The sequence below is a fragment of the Bos mutus genome, chromosome 9 (assembly GCF_027580195.1).
Source record: "Bos mutus isolate GX-2022 chromosome 9, NWIPB_WYAK_1.1, whole genome shotgun sequence".
Taxonomy (NCBI): Eukaryota; Metazoa; Chordata; class Mammalia; order Artiodactyla; family Bovidae; genus Bos; species Bos mutus.
This window is the reverse complement of record NC_091625.1, coordinates 103,713,983-103,733,768: the sequence shown is the minus strand read 5'-3', so window position 1 is coordinate 103,733,768 and position 19,786 is coordinate 103,713,983. Positions and strand designations below refer to the sequence as shown.

General features: G+C 48.7%; 1 protein-coding gene across 2 annotated transcripts in view; it reads right to left on the bottom strand.

Moving 5' to 3' along the window:
• Positions 1-18,451, bottom strand: part of FAM120B (family with sequence similarity 120 member B) — a 66,464-nt gene extending 48,013 nt beyond the window's left edge. For both annotated transcript variants that reach the window (XM_070377087.1, XM_070377088.1), the window contains exons 1-2: positions 18,348-18,451; positions 1,528-2,745 (exon numbers count right to left, since the gene is read on the bottom strand). In XM_070377087.1, coding sequence (XP_070233188.1) covers positions 1,528-2,724 — 1,197 coding nt within the window. In that variant the 5' untranslated portion in view covers positions 2,725-2,745; positions 18,348-18,451. The remainder of the gene's footprint in view (positions 1-1,527; positions 2,746-18,347) is intronic.
• Positions 18,452-19,786: the final 1,335 nt, after the last annotated feature.

The following is a 19,786-nucleotide window of genomic DNA, read 5'->3' as shown; positions in this document are numbered from 1 at the left end:
GTCGGGACCTCCACGTGCAGGTCCGCCTCCAACCCTCCTCCAATGTCCACTCACATTCTTTTCCCTCTAAAAAGCAGTTAAGAATGTTTCCAGGTAGAATAAATTTCTTAATACTTTTTCACCTATAACTCTCTTGAAACATGTACCATATTCTACCTCTCACTATAATTTCCTACAATAAGAAGCTACCCCCTCTGCTACAAGGCATGTGACAGAGAGAGGGAAGACTCCTTGCAGCTGTGCAGGACGGAGGGGAGAAGTCACTGACAGAGAGCGTAGAGACAGAAGAGGTAGAGGACGCTCCCTGAGACCGCGGCAGGGCAGGACAAGAACCAACACGGCCAGGCCCTCACAGGATCACCTGGTCTGGAAGGAAAGACTGAACCAGAGAGGACATTCCGGAGGCACCTGCGGCAAACATCGGTCTCTCACACAGGGTGGGCGGCCTCTCTGGGTGTGATGGGGAAACCCAGCAGGCACCGACCAGCGGAGGGGCCGGAGGGCCATCCGGGAGAGGGGCAGGCAGGAGGGGCAGGTACGGCTGGAGCAGCAGGCAGCAGCCGGGACAGCGGCCCTCTCTGTGCAGGTCACCGCTTCCCTCCGAAGAGCTAGCAAATGCAAATCAGGGCTTTATTTCTGCGTGCAGCATGACAAAGGGGCTGCAAGGGGCCAAAGTCTGTTTAGGAAGAGTTCTCAGACATCTACAGTCATCCACACAGGGTGGTGAGAGCCCAGGGTGGTAAGAGCCACTGAACAGATCAAAGTAACAAGACTTAAGAGAGACTGTTGATGAAATATGGGAGAGATGTTCCCAGGTTTTTAACTTGGAAAGATGGTGACTCAATGCAAGAACAATGAAAAGCTGTGAGTAAAGTCCTAATTAGCTCTGTGCTTGCTGAGATGCCTCAGGGCATTAGTGTCCACACGCAACTCCTCTGTAACCCAAGGATAACGAGAGGTTTCAATGAGATAATAGCTACACTGCAACTAACCTACACGGAACAGGCAGTTCATGAACAGTGGCCCTCCTTCAAAACTATCAAGGCTCTGTATCATTTTACGGACTACATTCAAATCCCTAGGGTGGCATGCAGGAATATCCACCATCTGGCTGCGTCTGTCCTTCCCAATTATCTTCTCCTTACTTAGCCCTTCACACCCCAGGCCTCAGCTACTTGTCCCAGGGCTCTGCTGAGAGCACAGGTCCCATCTTTGCCTGTTCACAGCAACCTCGGGCCCAGGAAGGCCTGGCTCCAGTTGTAACTACTCCTCTGGGGACTTCTCTCTGTCCTTAACCCACAGTGATGACTCTCTTTCAAATCCCTAGCACTCTGTAACAGCCATGGAACAACACGAGACAGAGCTCACAACGCAGGTTTTCACATGTATTGTGAAGCTCCTAGCTAAACTCAAGGGTTCGGCTCTGTGGCCCCCACTGTGTCTTAACCACTGCAGGCAGTCAATAGATATTCACTGGGTACATTTTCAATCATGACATATTACATTCGGGTGGGCATGTCCACCTACCTTTAAGATTTCAGGATCCAAAACCACAGTTACTTGATGCTTGGCTTCAGGCCCCACATTTACAGGGTCTTCTTGTTTAACTTCAGTGTTTGTACACATGGGTGCTTCTAGGTTAAATTCAGGGTCTGTACCCACAGGTAATTTCTGCTTGGATTCAGAGTCCATACACATGGGAAACTCTTGCTTAGATTCAGGATCTGAACTCATGGATAGTACCTGCTTGTCCAAAGTTACTACATCTTCAGGTTTTTGGATAAACCATGGAGATTTCTGTCCTGGCAAAAGATACGACGCTACTCCTTTATAAAAAAGAGCTTTGTTTGGTCCCAAAGGTAGCATCTCTTCCAGCTTTTTCTCACCTTGATGCAACCGAAGAACTTTAGATATGTGGTCTGCTACAGCTAAGATAACGTTACCTTTTCTGTCACAGCTCTCTCTCACAGAGGCATAGGAAGTCAAGCATTTGTACCGAAAGCTCTCGAACATGCCTTCTGGGATGACGTCATTGCCAAGCAGGCAGGCCAGCAGAGGCAGGTCGGCCAGGTGGAGCCCGAGGCTCTGACAGAGCTTCTCCCGGCAGAGCATGACGGTGTCCAGACTGTCCAGGGAGAGCTCGCTGATGGAAAAATAGGGACAGGTGTCATAGATTAAGTAGTCAGTGTCTTCTCCAAGAATCCCAAGACAGTTGTTCTGGAAGCCATAGGAGGCCACCTCATAGTCGGCCTCCTGTAACGAGCACAGAGTTTCCTGACCCAGGGCCTTCAAAGCAAACCGCGTAAATATGGCCAGCCCCGAGGGGGTGAAGAACATGTTCCTGCCCGGCTGCTCCCTGCGGGACTTGATGTAGTGGAAGATCTTGGCTATCTCCCTGTTATTCTTGAGTCTGCGCTTCACCCACTCGCCTCTCTTGGACTGCTCCACCATGCCGTCGAAGAAGAAGATCAGCTTGATGCCGACAGCGGTGAAAGTCCTCACGAATTCTCGCAAAGAAGAGTAGTATTCCCGCCACTGTCCGCCGCAGACCCAGGACTCCGGTGTGTACCAGTACCTGAGGCAGCACATGGCGTCGACCACAATGGTGGGCGTCCCTCCGGGGTGCTGGCTCCGGTGGCGCTCTGCCAGCTCCTTGAAGTTTACTACCGTACATACATGTGGGCAGCTACTTGCCACAAACCCATGCAAACCTCTCACACCCATAATGGAACTCCTGGGAAGGATCTAAAAAGGAAAAGAAATGAGTAAATATGGTGTCACCATCAGACACATGGCGCCTCTCCAAGCAAACAGTCCAAGTTTCACATTCCCTCTGTCCCCATCATAACAAAGGGCATGCCATGCCCTCAGGAGCCCGAGTGCCCTTCTCGCACACACCCACGGGGCTGGGCCCGAGTGAGGTGCTGAGTCGGGCTTTGACCAGGACAGTGCAGGGCAGGGCTCTCTCAAGATTTTCACTATGACTGTTATTCAAGAGATCTCTCAACAAAGTTTGACAACAGGTTAATAGTTTCAAAGAAGTAATGCTTCCCATCTAGGAGTGCAAATAGAAGTTAATTTTGAAAACTTAAAATGTAAAACTGATACATTCAACACTGATGTTTCTCAAAATAATTTTGCTGAGTGAAAGAAGCTGGACCAAGGCATGCACGCCGCTGTCAACGCCTAGCCGCCTGAGCTGCTGCAGGGCCCAGAGCCCTGGGGTCGTCTGTGGTGGGGCAGGAGGGGGTGCTGACGCTGCAGAGGCAAAGTGACAGACATGTTCACTACCTTGGCTGTGGGGCAATTTCACAGGTGAACACAGGCTCGAAGATTCCCGCACATCAATATATCTCAATAAAGGTGTTAAAAAGACTATGTGAAAATTCTCTAGGCCAAGTATCCTCAACATTTGAGATGATCACTGATTGACTTTAGATGAAAAACCATCTGTTCTAAAACGTAAAAATACACAAAATAGTTCGAAGAGTTAGAATTCACAATCTGGAAAAAAAAATATTTAAGCACAGTCCTTTATATGAGTATGATGTCCCTGCACATCGTAAAAGACACCCATCTGTGGTCAGACATCTTTTATCTCAACAGCCTATTCTTCTCATCAAGGCTTCATGTCCTCTGATAAAACAAAACAAAAGAATCCTTATCATGCAAACAACAGCAGAGAGGAAATGGCCCTCTCTCAGGCCAGGGGCTGAGGGCAGCCACCCCAGCTGCCCCCACAGAGCAGAACCAGCTCCTGCCCACCGCCTGCCAGACAGCACTGGGCACTCAAAACACACGTCTCCACTCTTCAAAACCACCCTGGTAGATAAAAATTATAAGCCCTATTTCACAAATGAAGGAATGATAAGCAAATTACTAGGCTGGGAAAAGGCCCCCTTGTGGATTCCCTTCTAAGAATGTACACCTGTTAACGGACAGTGGCCTCTAACAGAATTTAAAACTATCTACTTAATTGCTACTAATAATAAACATAGGGCTTCCCTGGTGCCTCAGACAGTAAAGAATCCACCTGCAATATAGAAGACATGGGTTCAAGCCTCGGGTTGGGAAGATCCTCTGGAGAGGGGAATGGCTAACCACTCCAGTATTCTTGCCTTGCCTGGAGAAATCCATGGACAGAGCAGCATGGTGGGCTACAGTCCACAGCGTCGCAAAGAGTCGGCCATGACTGAACTTTTCACTGGTGGCTCAGCAGTAAAGAATCTGCCTGCCAATGCAGGAGACATGGGTTCGATCCCTGGATCAGGAAGACACCCTAGAGATGGAAATGGCAACCCACTCCAGTATTCTTGTCTGGAGAATACCATGGACAGAGGAGACTGGCAGACTATAGTCCACGGGGTCACAAAGAGTCGGACACGACTTAGTGACTACACAACCATAATAAAGAATACCTAAAAGCCGAGTGGACACAAACAGCACACTGGAGCTGAGACTGAGTGAGGCCGTCCCAGAAGCTCAGACATGATGGGCCCACACGCCCAAGCACTGCAGCCTCCTGGGGCACTGGACTGGCCTGGGCAGCTATGCATGTTTCTGATGCAGAAGACGGACTTCACAGAGCAACCCCCTCAACCACAAGGTCACTCCCAGGCAGGCCGCTGGGCCTGGCGGGAAGGCGATATGTTTCAGAACACAAAGAAGGGCTGTCAGACTGGACAAAACCAAAATGGAATTTTTTTAAAAAAAAGGAAAGGTTTGTAGATGATGAGAGGACCCAAGGCAGAGCTCACCCAGCGGGAGTCTGACTCTTTCTCTGCTGTGAAAGGAGACCGGCTTCTTCCTCGGCCATGTGGGGCCTGAGGACCCGGCCGCCAAGCCCGCAAGGAGGCGCGCAGGTGGGCAGGCTCCAGGCGGCCGCCTCTCCCACCCACAGACTCGGCCATTTGTCCGGCAGCCCTGCCTCGTTTGCCTTGGCTGCTTTCCCTGACTAGTAAAAAGACATTTTTGTTTCAAGCATTTTTCTACTAAAACTGCAAGTGACAACACGGAGTTTCTTGAAACACTCTCCTCTTTATTTTGCAAGAAGTTGGGTTCTGCCTCTGCTTGGATTTCATTCAAATGATTTTCTTCCTTGCTTACTTCAGTAGTAAAAAGCTCACTATTTTTTTAAACAGGTACTGGTTTTTCCTGTATTTTACACTGCCAATTTCTCACAGTTTGAATCACAAATTACCTCAGGAATTTACAAAGAATGGTAAATTTACAAAGAAATTTACATGGTATTTACAAAGAAAATTTTGGATCGGTAAAGATTTGGGAACTTGGGACATTAGAGGATGCCTTCTGGCATTTCAGGTCCCCAAAGCATGAATGCAGGGTTAACCTGCCATCAATGCAGTGTGTGGTGTGAAAAGAAATGCTTAAAAAGAGAATATGTCAATATTACCTGTTCAATAACTTTCTTCTGTTTTTTTTATTTCTAAAAGCATATACTAAGGATTTACATTCTTTAAAGGTAGTTTTTGAGATGACTGCAAATATATATAAATATATAAAACACACATTGTAAAATTACATATATACACACACATACACATATATAAAGTTTTACTTATTCTACCTGCAAATTATACAGGAAACTGCCATTACCTAGATAACTACTGTTTGGAAATAAAACAAAAGTTATTCTCATCAGGGAGGAGTCTTACTTCCCAAAGGAGAATCTGGGGATCCCGCCCATCACTGTGGGCCTCGGGGCAGGTGTCACCCCATCAGATCCCTAACACCCAGCAGAGTCAGGTACGTGAGGCCTGGCAAGCATCTGTGAGGGAGTAGACAGATGAAGGCATCACAGGGCAGGGATATAAAGAGAAACCAGGAACCAACAAGTTTACAGACTCAGCTGTAGGCAAAGCAAGACTACAAGCCAGAGTCTGACTTGGAGAGAAGGCGTCAGGGCAGGAGAGTTTAGGAAGGAGCCTCACAGGTGCACAGGCGGGGCGGGGCAGGGGCTGCAAAGGCGGACCACGGGGAAGCCTCCTCGGTCACATCCAGCTCAGTCCCGAAGTCTGGGGTGACGAGTAACTGAGGCCTGGAGAGAAGATGCGAGAAACCCAGAAACTCCTTTATTTACCATCTTTCTACTGACAACACAGAGAAACGGAGAGGCAGGCCTCAGCAAAAAACACACACACCCCTACCTGCCACTGAGCGATCAAAAGTGATGCACGGAGGTCACTCAGAACACAGGACAGTGGGCCCACGACAGCCCTGGGCACGCCCCCATGGACCATGAACAGCCCCAGGCACACACCCCGCGGCCCCACGACAGCCCCGGGCACACTCCCCACAGACCCACAACAGCCCCGGGCACACTCCCCACGGACCCACGACAGCCCCAGGCACACACCCCACGGCCCCACGACAGCCCCGGGCACACACCCCACGGACCCACGACAGCCCCGGGCACACATCCCATGGACCACAGACAGCCCCGGGCACACTCCCCACAGATCCACTACAGCCCCGGGCACACACCCCATCGACCCATGACAGCCCTGGCACACTTCCCACGGACCCATGACAGCTCTGGGCACATACCCAAGGACCACATACAGCCCCAGGCACACCTCCATGGACCCACGACAGCCCCGGCACACTCCCCATGGATTCATGACAGCCCCGGCACACTCCTCATGGACCCATGACAGCCCCGGGCACACACCCATGGACCATGGACAGCCCCGGGCACACCCCCATGGAGCACTGACAGCCCACAGCACACCCCCCACAGACCCACGACAGCCCAGGGCAAACACCCCACAGAACAGTGTTTGCAGGACAACCAGTACCAGCAGTTGTGGCTGCGTGAGGTACACCCAGAGGTTCAAGGCATAACAGTCAAAGGTGAAGAGACAACACCTGTGCAAAGGCCAATCGGTGAGGGAGACTGTAAGACAGGAAGCTGGTCACGAACATATCTGAAGAGCCGGCTGGCTAAGTTGAGCTTTTTAAAGCTGGAGACAGATTAGATTAATATTCTACAGATATAAAACCATAACCTCTCAATGGGATTCAAACCCAAGGGATTGGAATAGATATACCAAACAATTACAAAGCTAAGGAGCATTGAGTATTAAGTAGAGTTCCCTGTGCTATACAGTAGGTTCTCATTAGTTGCCTATTTTATGTATAGTAGTGTTTTCATTGTCACACGTCCCTTAAAAATAGAATATAACTGGATTTTGTTTTCTCCTCTACATACATATTTCTATATTTTATGTCAGTTTTTACATTAAAATTTATTTTGACCACCAAAAAATAAATAAAATAAAACCATAACCTCTTGATAGATCTGTATCAGACAAAAATAGTGTCTCTACAAGACAAAAATCTACAAATTAACATGTATCATCATATTTGGGCTGCATCAAGAGTAGACAGCAAATTAAAAGAGAGATGGACATTCTCTTAGAAAACTGAATTATCTAAGATGTAACTCTTGGAAATGGCCTAGGATTCGGGGAAGAATGCACAGTCCTCCTTTGCCCTAGCTTCATGTCTGAGTCTTGGGTAACTGCTCTCAGCGGGAGCCTGCCGCCTGAGCCCGCGCCCCCTCATGAGGCCCCCAGAGCTTGAAGTGGAGGGTCTGAGGTCCACTCTCTCCTCTTCTCCCCGAGAGCCCCAGCTAAAAAGAGGAACTTACAGGGACCCTTACTACACAGCAGGGTTTAAGAAAAAGGACTGAAATTTCAGAGATGAAAATGTGTCCCAGGCCAGACAAGACACGGCAGCTGCTCAGGGTTCACCAGAATTCACGAGCGCAGCCTCAGGGCAGCCCTGGGCGGCGGCTCCCAGGCGGGTCTCCGCGGCAGAGGCCCCACACAGGACGCAGAACCATGGGCCAAGCCAGCACCCTTATCGCCACTCCAGCAGACGTGAGCCAACCAAGACAGACAGGGCCCTGCCTTCGGCAGCTTACACGCTGGCAGGAAAAGCCCCAGCAAGCGGTCGTCACGGGGCATCACTTCCAGACAGACAAAAGCAGACAGCGTGAGATGCTCAGCAGGAAGACACAACCCATCCTGGGATCCGCAAGGGCCACCTGAGGAAGGGATGCACCTGGGGAAGGGATGCACCTGGGGAAGGGGATGCACCTGAGGAAGGGGATACACCTGAGGAACAGGATGCCACCTGAGGAAAGGGATGCCACTAAGGAAGGGGATGCACCTGAGGAAAGGGGATGCACCTGAGGAAGGGCGTCCACCTGACGAAGGGCGTGCCAAGGGTCCTGACAAAGGCAGACGGGGCGGGCGGCACAGCCAGAGGGAGCGTGAGGGCAGGCGGGCGGGAGGCACGAGGCAGGAGTGACAGGGATGCCTTTATTTAGATCCTAGGGTGTCTTTTTATATTAAATCCATGTTTCTAAGGTGCTTAAAATATCTGTTCTATTACGTACTTTAACCTGCAACTTTATGTAGCATATTATAAATGTATTCTTCAACACAGAAAATGGGGGACAAAAAAAACCCAAACCCCTGGGCCTGGCAGAGCCTCTGCTGGAGGGAAGAGTATGGACAGATGTGGTAGGAGGCTGCTGTGACAGCGGCTTCCACACCCACACACGCATGCACACTGGGTTCTGAGGGGAAGCAGGTGTCGTGTAAAGCTCTTCAGCAAGTGTATTTTGGAAGCACTGCCTTGCCTGTGCTGTGGAAGAGGGATGGAGGCAGGCGAGACATCCAAAGCCCTCTCTTGCCGGGAAGAACTCCAGCTCTGGAGGGATGCAAAGCCCTGTGTCGTATTGCAAGACAAAGAGGCTAAAGAGAGCCTCTGTAGCCCCTTCCCCCCAGTACACCGAAGGCATGAGGTCCCGCAGCTGCGGACACAGCAACGAACAAGACAGACTTGTAAGACGTGCACCTTGAAAGGAGCAAAGGCTCAGGGTCTGTCAGGAAAGAAGCAGACCTGGGTGTGTGCAGACATGTCCGAACGCACCAGGCCGTACACTGAACCGGTGCCCACAGTGGACGCCCCCTCCAGCCCCACTGGTGCACTGTGTGGTTTTGTTCAGGCTCCACAGCGAGGCCTGCATGCCAGCAAAGAAGGCAGGAAGAGCTGGCGGCCAGGGGCAGTCAGCAGTGTGCACTGAGTAACCTGCTGAGGTCATAGACAGTAACAGCACAGCCAGCTCCTCTCACGAGGGGCTGCCCACCCCGAACAGCACACTTCAGAGATCTGGTGGCGGCTGGGCCCGCAGGGAAGACCACCACTGGCAGAGCCAGCCCTGGGGTGCGCATAGCTACAGCGCTCCTTTCTGGAGGTGCTCCCAGCCCCAGGGGGCCTAACGGACCAGTGGGACTGTAGGGACACCAAGAGGCTACCTGACTGCAGCTTTACAAAGCGCCTTACAGGTCAATAAACGCAGAAAAGGGAAATGCCTGCCACCTATAAAAACTTATGCCTCATTGATCCAGAATTCAGAATAAGACTCCAATGTAAGTTTCAAAATTCATAAGTAAAACTGAAGTAATTTATTCATAAGAGACTTCTCGGGCTCTGAATTATCATCTGTGAATCACTCTTCTGCATAATTCTAACAATTAGCTCAAAGTCCACAGTAATGGAAAGGGCACGAGACAGGCGTGCCCATGCTGACAAGGGTCAGAACCTCTGACAGTGGACCCAGGAAACCCAGGGGACAGAAAAACGCCACATACACAGCAGGGAAAACCGGCGCATGCGCCTTAACAAGCCCTAACACTATTCTCATCATTAACACGGTGTGTTTACAATGTTTACTTGAGGTCATATCACAGGGATTAGGGAAAATTCCTATCACAGTTAGCACCTTCTATTAAGAAAGCAGGGAATGATGGCTCAGTGGTGAAGACTGCAATTCCAATGCAGGGGACCCAGGTTCAGTCACTGTTTCGGGAACTAAAATCTCATAAGCTACATCAGATCAGATCAGATCAGTCGCTCAGTCGTGTCCAACTCTTTGCGACTCCATGAATCGCAGCACGCCAGGCCTCCCTGTCCATCACCAACTCCCGGAGTTCACTCAGACTCACGTCCAACGAGTCGGTGATGCCATCCAGCCATCTCATCCTCTGTCGTCCCCTTCTCCTCCTGCCCCCAATCCCTCCCAGCATCAGAGTCTTTTCCAATGAGTCAACTCTTCGCATGAGGTGGCCAAAGTACTGGAGTTTCAGCTTTAGCATCATTCCTTCCAAAGAAATCCCAGGACTGATCTCCTTCAGAACATAGTGTGGCAAAAAAAAATTTTTTTAAGAAAGCAGACAAATCCTTTATTTTAGACAGACTTCCATTCTAAATGTGAGATTTTTCTCCTTAATGAGAAAAAATCCAAAATTAAATTATCCAGAAAACTCTGCTGTTCAAGCTAGTATCCCCTTGTCCTGACGGCCAACCACTTTACCACTCATGACTTAAAGTAACTTACATGAATCTGTACTGGGCTAATTATCCGAGCTAAAGTACTGACATGGAGAGCATCCATCACTGCTGTGTACCTTCCAGAGCCCAGTGTGCACGTGGGCGTGCAGCTGGGCAGGTGTGTGTTTAAGAGCAGGTATTCCACAATAAGAGCTGACATCAACGGACTCCTTGGCTAAAACTTGTTTATAAGGAAAAGGGTGTGGAGGACTGGGCTTTTCAGCTAGTAATGGCCCTGACTTACTGGCTGACTGAAAAGAAATCACTCTTTGTACACCACTGACTTCATTTGCTCAAGTAAGACGACGGTTTACCTCTCAGTTTGGCGGATTTTAAACTAGTACTATAAAATCCTTTAGTAGATGGTGACTGCAGCCATGAAATTAAAAGACGCTTACTCCTTGGAAGGAAAGTTATGACCAACCTAGATAGCATATTCAAAAGCAGAGACATCACTTTGCCAACAAAGGTTCATCTAGTCAAGGTTATGGTTTTTCCTGTGGTCATGTATGGATGTGAGAGTTGAACAGTGAAGAAGGCTGAGCGCCGAAGAATTGATGCTTTTGAACTGTGGTGCTGGAGGAGACTCTTGAGAGTCCCTTGGACTGCAAGGAGATCAGCCCTGGGATTTCTTTGGAAGGAATGATGCTAAAGCTGAAGCTCCAGTACTTTGGCCACCTCATGCGAAGAGTTGACTCATTGGAAAAGACTCTGATGCTGGGAGGGATTGGGGGCAGGAGGAGAAGGGGACGACAGAGGATGAGATGGCTGGATGGCATCACCGACTCGATGGACATGAGTCTGAGTGAACTCCAGGAGTTGGTGATGGACAGGGAGGCCTGGCGTGCTGTGATTCATGGGGTCTCAAAGAGTCGGACACGACTGACTGATCTGATCTGATCTGATCCACATAATTTAAACCTTAAGTAACATGTTTTAATTCTCTGAAAACTTTTCCAACAGAACACCTTACAAAGAAATAGAAATTTACTTATAAAAACAAATGAAAATGTAAAAGTTATTCCCACTTGTTCCTCTATAAAAGTAACTGATAGTATAAGGATGCCTCACTTTCAAACTAATTAAGATGAAATTAATTTCTCTGAGTGAATTCCCAGTGTGTGATCCTAATTTCAGTGGAGGTAAGAGCTCCTTTTATGATCTTCATTAAGTGGACTTCACTGCAGATGGTGACTGCAGCCATGAAATTAAAAGAGGTTTACTCCTTGGAAGGAAAGTTATGACCAACCTAGATAGCATATTCAAAAGCAGAGACATTACTTTGCCAACAAAGGTCCATCTAGTCAAGGCTATGGTTTTTCCTGTGGTCATGTACGGATGTGAGAGTTGGACTGTAAAGAAAGCTGAGCGCCGAAGAATTGATGCTTTTGAACTATGGTGTTGGAGAAGACTCTTGAGAGTCCCTTGGACTGCAAGGAGATCCAGCCAGTCCATTCTAAAGGAGATCAGCCCTGGATGTTATTTGGAAGGAATGATGCTAAAGCTGAAACTCCAATACTTTGGCCACCTCATGCGAAGAGTTAACTCATTGGAAAAGACTCTGATGCTTGGAGAGATTGGGGGCAGGAGGAGAAGGGGACGACAGAGGATGAGATGGCTGGATGGCATCACCGACTCATTGGACGTGAGTCTGGGTGAACTCCGGGAGTTGGTGATGGACAGGGAGGCCTGGCGTGCTGTGACTCATGGGGTCGCAGAGTCGGACATGACTGAGCGACTGAACTGAACTGAATTGAAGTGGACTTCCCTTACTTTCAACCTTTTCTTGAAGGAGGTGGCAAGGCAGCAGCAATGAAGCAAATCAAATACACATATTGTTGCAAATGTTCTGCCTCCTGAGCTCAGCTGTCAATCTCTGACCTCGGTTCTTCGTCAGTTCAGTTCAGTTCAGTTGCTCAGTCGTGTCCGACTCTTCACAACCCCATGTATCGCAGCACGCCAGGCCTCCCTGTCCATCACCAACTCCCGGAGTTCACCCAGAGTCACGTCCATCGAGTCGGTGATGCCATCCAGCCATCTCATCCTCTGTCGTCCCCTTCTCCTCCTGCCCCCAATCCCCCCCAGCATCAGTCTTTTCCAATGAGTCAACTCTTCGCATGAGGTGGCCAAAGTATTGGAGTTTCAGCTTTAGCATCATTCCTTCCAAAGAAATCCTAGGAACCTGATCTCCTTCAGAATGGACTGGCTGGATCACCCTGCAGTCCAAGGGACTCTCAAGAGTCTTCTCCAACACCACAGTTCAAAAGCATCAATTCTACGGTGCTCAGCCTTCTTCACTGTTCAACTCTCACATCCATACATGACCACAGGAAAAAACCACAGCCTTGACTAGATGGACCTTTGTTGGCAAAGTAATGTCTCTGCTTTTGAATATGCTATCTAGGTTGGTCATAACTTTCCTTCCAAGGAGCAAGAGTCTTTTAATTTCATGGCTGCAGTCACCATCTGCAGTGATTTCGGAGCCCCAAAAAATAAAGTCTGACACTGTTTCCCCATCTATTTCCCGTGAAGCGATGGGACCGGATGCCATGATCTTCGTCTTCTGAATGCTGAGCTTTAAGCCAACTTTTTCACTCTCCACTTTCACTTTCATCCAGAGGCTTTTTAGTTCCTCTTCACTTTCTGTCATAAGGGTGGTGTCATCTGCATATCTGAGGTTATTGATATTTCTCCTGGCAATCTTGATTCCAGCTTGTGTTTCTTCCAGTCCAGCGTTTCTCATGATGTACTCTTCATATAAGTTAAATAAGCAGGGTGATAATATACAGCCTTGGCGTACTCCTTTTCCTATTTGGAACCAGTCTGTTGTTCCATGTCCAGTTCTAACTGTTGCTTCCTGACCTGCATACACATTTCTCAAGAGGCAGGTCAGGTGGTCTGGTATTCCCATCTCTTTCAGAATTTTCCACAGTTTATTGTGATCCACACAGTCAAAGGCTTTGGCATATTCAATAAAGCAGAAATAGATGTTTTTCTGGAACTCTCTTGCTTTTTCCATGATCCAGCGGATGTTGGCAGTTTGATCTCTGGTTCCTCTGCCTTTTCTAAAACCAGCTTGAACATCAGGAAGTTCACAGTTCATGTATTGCTGAAGCCTGGCTTGGAGAATTTTGAGCATTACTTTACTAGCATGTGAGATAGTGCAAGAGCAAACTAAAGCCATGTTACAACAGGAATGTGATCAGCCCCACTCATTCACATTTTCTTTTTGGCATTATTCAGTTGCTAAGTCATGTCTGACTCTTTGCCACCCCATGGACTATAGCATGCTGTCCTTCACTATTTACGGGAGTTTGCTCAAATTCATGTTCATTGAGTCAGTGATGCTATCAATTCATCTCACCCTCTGCCTCTCCCTTTTATTGCTTTAAATCTTTCCCAGCATCAGGATCTTTTCTAAATGAGTTTGCTCTTTACATCAGGTAGCCGAAGTATCGGAGAAGGCAATGGCACCCCACTCCAGTACTCTTGCCTGGAGGGTCCCATAGGAGAGCCTGGTAGGCTGCAGTCCATGGGGTCTCGAAGAGTCAGACACAACTAAGTGACTTCACTTTCACTTTTCACTTTCACACATTGGAGAAGGAAACGGCAACCCACTCTGGTGTTCTTGCCTGGAGAATCCCAGGGACGGGAGGCTGGTGGGCTGCCATCTATGGGATCACGCAGAGTCGGACGCAACTGAAGCAACTTAGCAGCAGCAGCCAAAGTACTGGAGTTTCAGCTTCAGTCCTTCCAATAAATATTCAGAACTGATTTCCTTCAGGGTTGAATGGTTTGATCTCCATGTAATCCAAAGGCCTCTCAAGAGTCTTGCCAAACACCACAGTTTGAAAATATCAATTCTTCAAAGGTGGTGTTCAGCTTTCTTTACAGTCCAACTTTCATATCCATACATGACTTCTGGAAAAACCATAGCTTTGACTATACAGATTTCTTTGGCAATGTCTTCACTTTTTAATACACCGTCTAGGCTTGTAATACTTTTCCTTCAAAGGAGCAAGCATTTTTTAATTTCATGGTTGCAGTCACCATCTGCAGTGATTTGGGAGCCCAAGAAAATAAAATCTACCACTGTTTCCATTGTTTCCCTATCTATTTGCCAGGACATGAAGGGACCAGATGCCATGATCTTAGTTTTTTGAGTGTTGAGTTTTAAACCAGCTTTTTCACTCTCCTGTTTCACTTGCATCAAGAGGCTCTTTAATTCCTCTAGCTTTCTGCCATAAGGGTGGTGTCACCTACATATCTGAGGTTATTAGTATTTCTCCCAGCAATCTTGATTCCAGCTTGTGCTTCATCCAGCCTGGCATTTTCCATAATGTACTCTGCATATAAGTTAAATAAGCAGGCTGACAATTACAGCCTTGACATACTCCTTGCCCAATTTGGAACCAGTCTGCTGTTCCATGTCCAGTTCTAACTGTTGCTTCTTGACCTGCATACAGGTTTCCTAGGAGGCAGGTAAGGTGGTCTGGTATTCCCATCTAAGAATTTTCAACAGTTTTTTTGTGATCCACACCATCAAATGTTTTAGCATAGTCAATGAAGCAGATGTTTTTTCTGGAATTCTCTTGCTTTTTCTATGATCCAACAAATGTTGGCGATTAGATCTCTGGTTCCTCTGCCTTTTCTAAATCCAGCTTGAACATCTGGAAGTTCTTGGTTCATGTACTGATGAAGCCTAGCTTGGAGAATTTTGATCATTACTTTGCTAGCATGAGAGATGAGTGCAATTGTGCAGGAGTCTGAATATTCTTTCACACTGCCTTTCTTTGGGGCTTCCCTTTAAGCTCAGCTGGTAAAGAATCCACCTGCAATGCAGGAGACTTGGTTTCAATTCCTGGGTTGGGAAGATACACTGGAGAAGGGAAAGGTTACCCACTCCAGTATTCTGGCCTGGAGAATTCCATGGACTGTATAGTCTATGGGGTCACAAACAGTTGGACACGATTGAGTGACTTTCATTCACTTCTTTGGGACTGGAATGAAAACTGACCTTTTTCAGTCCTGTGACCACTGCTGAGTTTTCCAAATTTGCTGGCATATTGAGTGCAGCCCTTTCACAGCATCATCTTTTAGGATGTGAAATAGTTCAGCTGGAATTCCATCACCTCCATTACATTTGTTTGTAGTGATGTTTCCTAAGGCCCACTTGACTTCACACTCCAGGATGTCTGGCTCTAGATGAGTGATCACACCATTGTGGTTATCTGGGTCATTAAGATCTTTTTTGTATAGTTCTTCTGTGGATTCTTGCCACCTTTTCTTAATATCTTTTGCTTTTGTTTGGTCCGTTTCTGTCCTTTATTGTGACCATCTTTGCATGAAATGCTCCCTTGATATCTCTAGGTTTCTTGAAGAGATCTCTAGTCTTTTCCATTCTATTGTTTTCATCTATTTCTTTGCATTGATCACTTAGGAACACTTTATCTGTGCTCCCTAGTCTTTGGAACTCTGCATTCGGATTAATATATCTTTCCTTTTCTCCTTTGCCTTTCACTTCTTTTCTTTTCTCAGCTACGTGTAAGGCCTCCTCAGACAACCATTTGCCTTTTTCCATTTCTTTTTCTTGAGGATGGTGTGATCACCGCCTTGTGTACAATGTTACAAAACTCCGTACATTGTTCTTCAGGCATTCTTATCCATCAGGTCTAATCCCTTGAATCTACTTGTTACTTCCACTGTATAATCGTAAGGGATTTGATTTAGGTCATACCTGAATGGCCTAGTAGTTTTCCCTACTTTCTTCAATTTAAGCCTGAACTTTGCAATAAGAAACTTATGATCTGAGCCACAGTCAGCTCCCAGCCTTGTTTTTGCTGACTGTATAGAGCTTCTCCATCTTTGGGTGCAAAGAATATAATCCAATTTTGTAATCGTCCATGTGTGGACATCACCACGTCTCTTGTGTTGCTGGAAAAGGGTGTTTGCTATGACTAGTGGCTTCTCTCCAAGCCTCAGTAAGAAGCACACACAAGGAGGAATGGGAGGTGGGGAAGGGAAAGTAAAGGAACATAAAACCAAGACAATAGGAGGTAACTAAAGGGATCCAAGCACTGTGGGGGGCTGAAACTTAATAATTTGAGGCCCTTCTTTAAAACACACACACAATTATAAACTAAAAACCACTGAGGCCCTTCCTAGTGCCTTGGAAGGGGCCCATGAAAGTGAGGACTCTGAAGTCTGAACTTTATTAGCTTTACAGTAAAATCTGCCCCATGAATGCCACTGATTCAGGCTCGGGGAGTAGACAGAACCTCAGAATAGTAACAACTGAAGGTGACCGCAGCCATCACCTACTTCGGTCTTCTCATTTCTCAGGTGAGAAATCCATCGGCCAGAAGTGATTAGATATCTCTGTGTCTGGAAGGCTGAGTGGTTAGGAGTTACACAAAGAAACTGGGAGGTAAGGTAGTCAGAAAGCAGTACGTGTGGCAATGAGCAGTGTGACACAACCAAGGAGGTCTCACTGCTTTACATGAACACAACATACTAAGGAAGGCACTGCTAGATTTCTGAGAGTGAGGAATGGCCAGGTTGGGAGAAAGCCACTCCAGTGACCTGAGAGATGGCAGATGCTGGGGAAATCAATACACAAAGAATGTGTGAAGCTGTGGTGGGGCAGGGGGTAGCTCCCAACAGCAAGGTCCAAACATGCGCAGGTCAGACAGCACATGATGCTGGGAGGCCATGGTTCAGAAACAACAGCAACAGAGCACAAAGCACAAGGGTCACACTAGACACCGAGGACTCACAGAGCATAATACATTTGGGAGGTGAGAGGTGAGGAGCCTGACGCTGCAGACCTGCCTCCCATTCTCTGAATTGTCTCAAGTGCTCAAGTCAAAAATGTGGAAGTCACTTGAAATACCACCTCACTTTTCCCCACATCAAACTCACTTCCAAGTTCTCCCCACTACCATTTCCAAATTTTCAGTCCTAAAACTTCTCTTCCCTAAATGACTGCAAATGCCATCTTATCACACATAGTCATCCCGGACCACCACCAGTACACCTGTCAGATGACTCTTTTAATACTAAGATCTGATCACTTATTTGATCACATCTCGTTGTTCCTAGTTCTCCCAAAGGGGCTTCCCTGGTGGCTTAGTGATAAACAATCCTCCTGCAATTCAGGAGACTCAAGAGACATGGGTTTGATCCCCTGGAGGAGAAAATAGCAACCCACTCCAGTCTTCTTGCGGAAAAAATCCCACGGATAGAGGAGCCTGGCTGCCGGGAATATCCCATGGACAGAGGAACCTGGCAGGCTATAGTCCATAAAATCACAGTCAGACAGGACTGAGTGAGCACAATTCTCTCAAGCTTCCTGCCAACCCCAACTCTAATCAACCTATATTTTCCAGAATATGTCCAACTGTCTCAAACCTACATGTGGTAAGCACCGTTCCTGCTGCAATAATGAATGGCCTCTTGCCCACAGCACCTCTCAATTTGTACTTATTCGAAACTCAGCTAGAATCCCCCCTCCAGTACAGAGGTTTCTGTCCCCTCCTTGGCCGTCTAGGACAAACCATGTTCTCAGCCACCTACGCATCATCCCACCCGCCATTCTTCCCCCAAGGGCATGGTGCTTGCCGGGTACTGGAGCCCCAGCTCAGGACTGATGGGTGACTGGGGGAAGGCGCTCAAGTTCGGAGACGCACGTGCAGAGGTCAGAGGACGCCTCCCCGAGAGACAACAGACAGGGTCACCGGGGACCCGAAACCACACGCCTCTTTCCAGAGAGGGGTCGGGCCAGGGTGGCGCCAGGGGGAACAGGCAGGGCGCACAGCTGTGGGGTCGAGCGGTCAGGGAGACGCGGCTCAGGGACCGCGACGGCGCCGAATCGCGAGTGCATCCTCAGCACCGAGGCGATAGCCCCGCAGGCCCAGCCCTACCTAGAGACGCGCCAGGACACCGGAGACGCGCCCACGCCGCCCTCGGCCCTCAGCAGCGGTGCGCACTTCCGCTTCCCGTCGCGAGACCGCCCCGCCCAGGAGAGGGCGGGGCCTGCGCGGCCGGCCGGGATGCGCCGGGAGCGCCACGCGCAGGCGCCTGAGAGCGCGTGGCGGCGCCGGCTCCGGCTCAGCGCCCGTTGCCTCGGAAACCGCGCTGTGCTTCCGAGGTCGGGGTCACGACTCGCTCGGCTTCCGCATGCGTACCCGTTGGTGCTGTGGGCGGCGCAGCGGTTGTACGCTAGGTCGGGGTAGTATGGCGCAGTTTGGCATGAGAGCGCTGAGATGATGGGGTGAGCTGCAGCGAGACGGGAGGCTGGACCTGAGCCCCGGGCCTGGAGGAGCAGGCGGCGGGGGGTCCTGAACGGGTGGACTTTCAGGCTTGGCGCTCTGTCCACCTTACCATCTGTCCGATTGGGAGGAGGCCGGCGCTTCCCAGCTGGGGCTGAGCAAGGACACAGTGGAGCACAGCAAGCCCTAGGTAGAGAGGAGCCACGCTAACATGACTGTGACGGCGACGGCCCCCCGAACTATTCTGGAGCCTACGGATCTTCGTAGGCAGACCTGCGGTCTGGAATGGGGCGAGAGCCCAGGGCGGCCGCCAGGGCAGGGGAGGAAGCGAGGATGCGTCTCACGTTAAGGAATTTGGACTCTGGAAGCCATGTTGTTGTTTAGTCCGCCTCTTTGTGACCCCATGAACTGCAGCAGGCCCGGCTTCCGTGTTCTTCACCGTGTCCTGGGAGTTTGCTCAAACTCATGGCCATTGAGTCAGTGATCCCATCCAACCATTTCACCCTCTGTCTCCCCTTTCTCTTGCCCGCAGTCTCTTCCAGCATCAGGGTCGTTTCCAATGAGATGGCTCTTCCGGAGCCAGTGGCCAGAGTATTAGAGCTTCAGCTTCAGCATCAGTCCGTAAAGAAGGCTGAGTGTTGAAGAACTGATGCTTTTGAATTGCGGTGCTGGAAAAGACTCTTGAGAGCCCTTTGGACTGCATGAAAGTCAACCAGTCAGTCCTAAAGGAAATCAACCCTGAATATTCATTGGAAGGAAGCTGCCATCTCGACCTTGTTTTGGCAGCTGCTTTGAGGCCAGTAAGGTTCATGTTAAGGACATGCTCCCCTGGGCTGGGAGATAGGCAGTCTTTCGATTATACACCATTCCCATTTCTCTAGTCACAACGCCAGTCTTTTATTTAAAGCCAGGAGAACATTTTGGTCGCCAAGTGTGATGACAGAATAACTTTGAAACCAATCTAATTTATTTTTAAATACTTGGCAAACTTCAATTAATAATATCAAGTTACTTAAGATGTATCTCAAACCCTGTCTTTGCACAGGAGGGCTGCTGCAAGCCCCAGAGAGCTTACTTTCCATCTGGGAAGT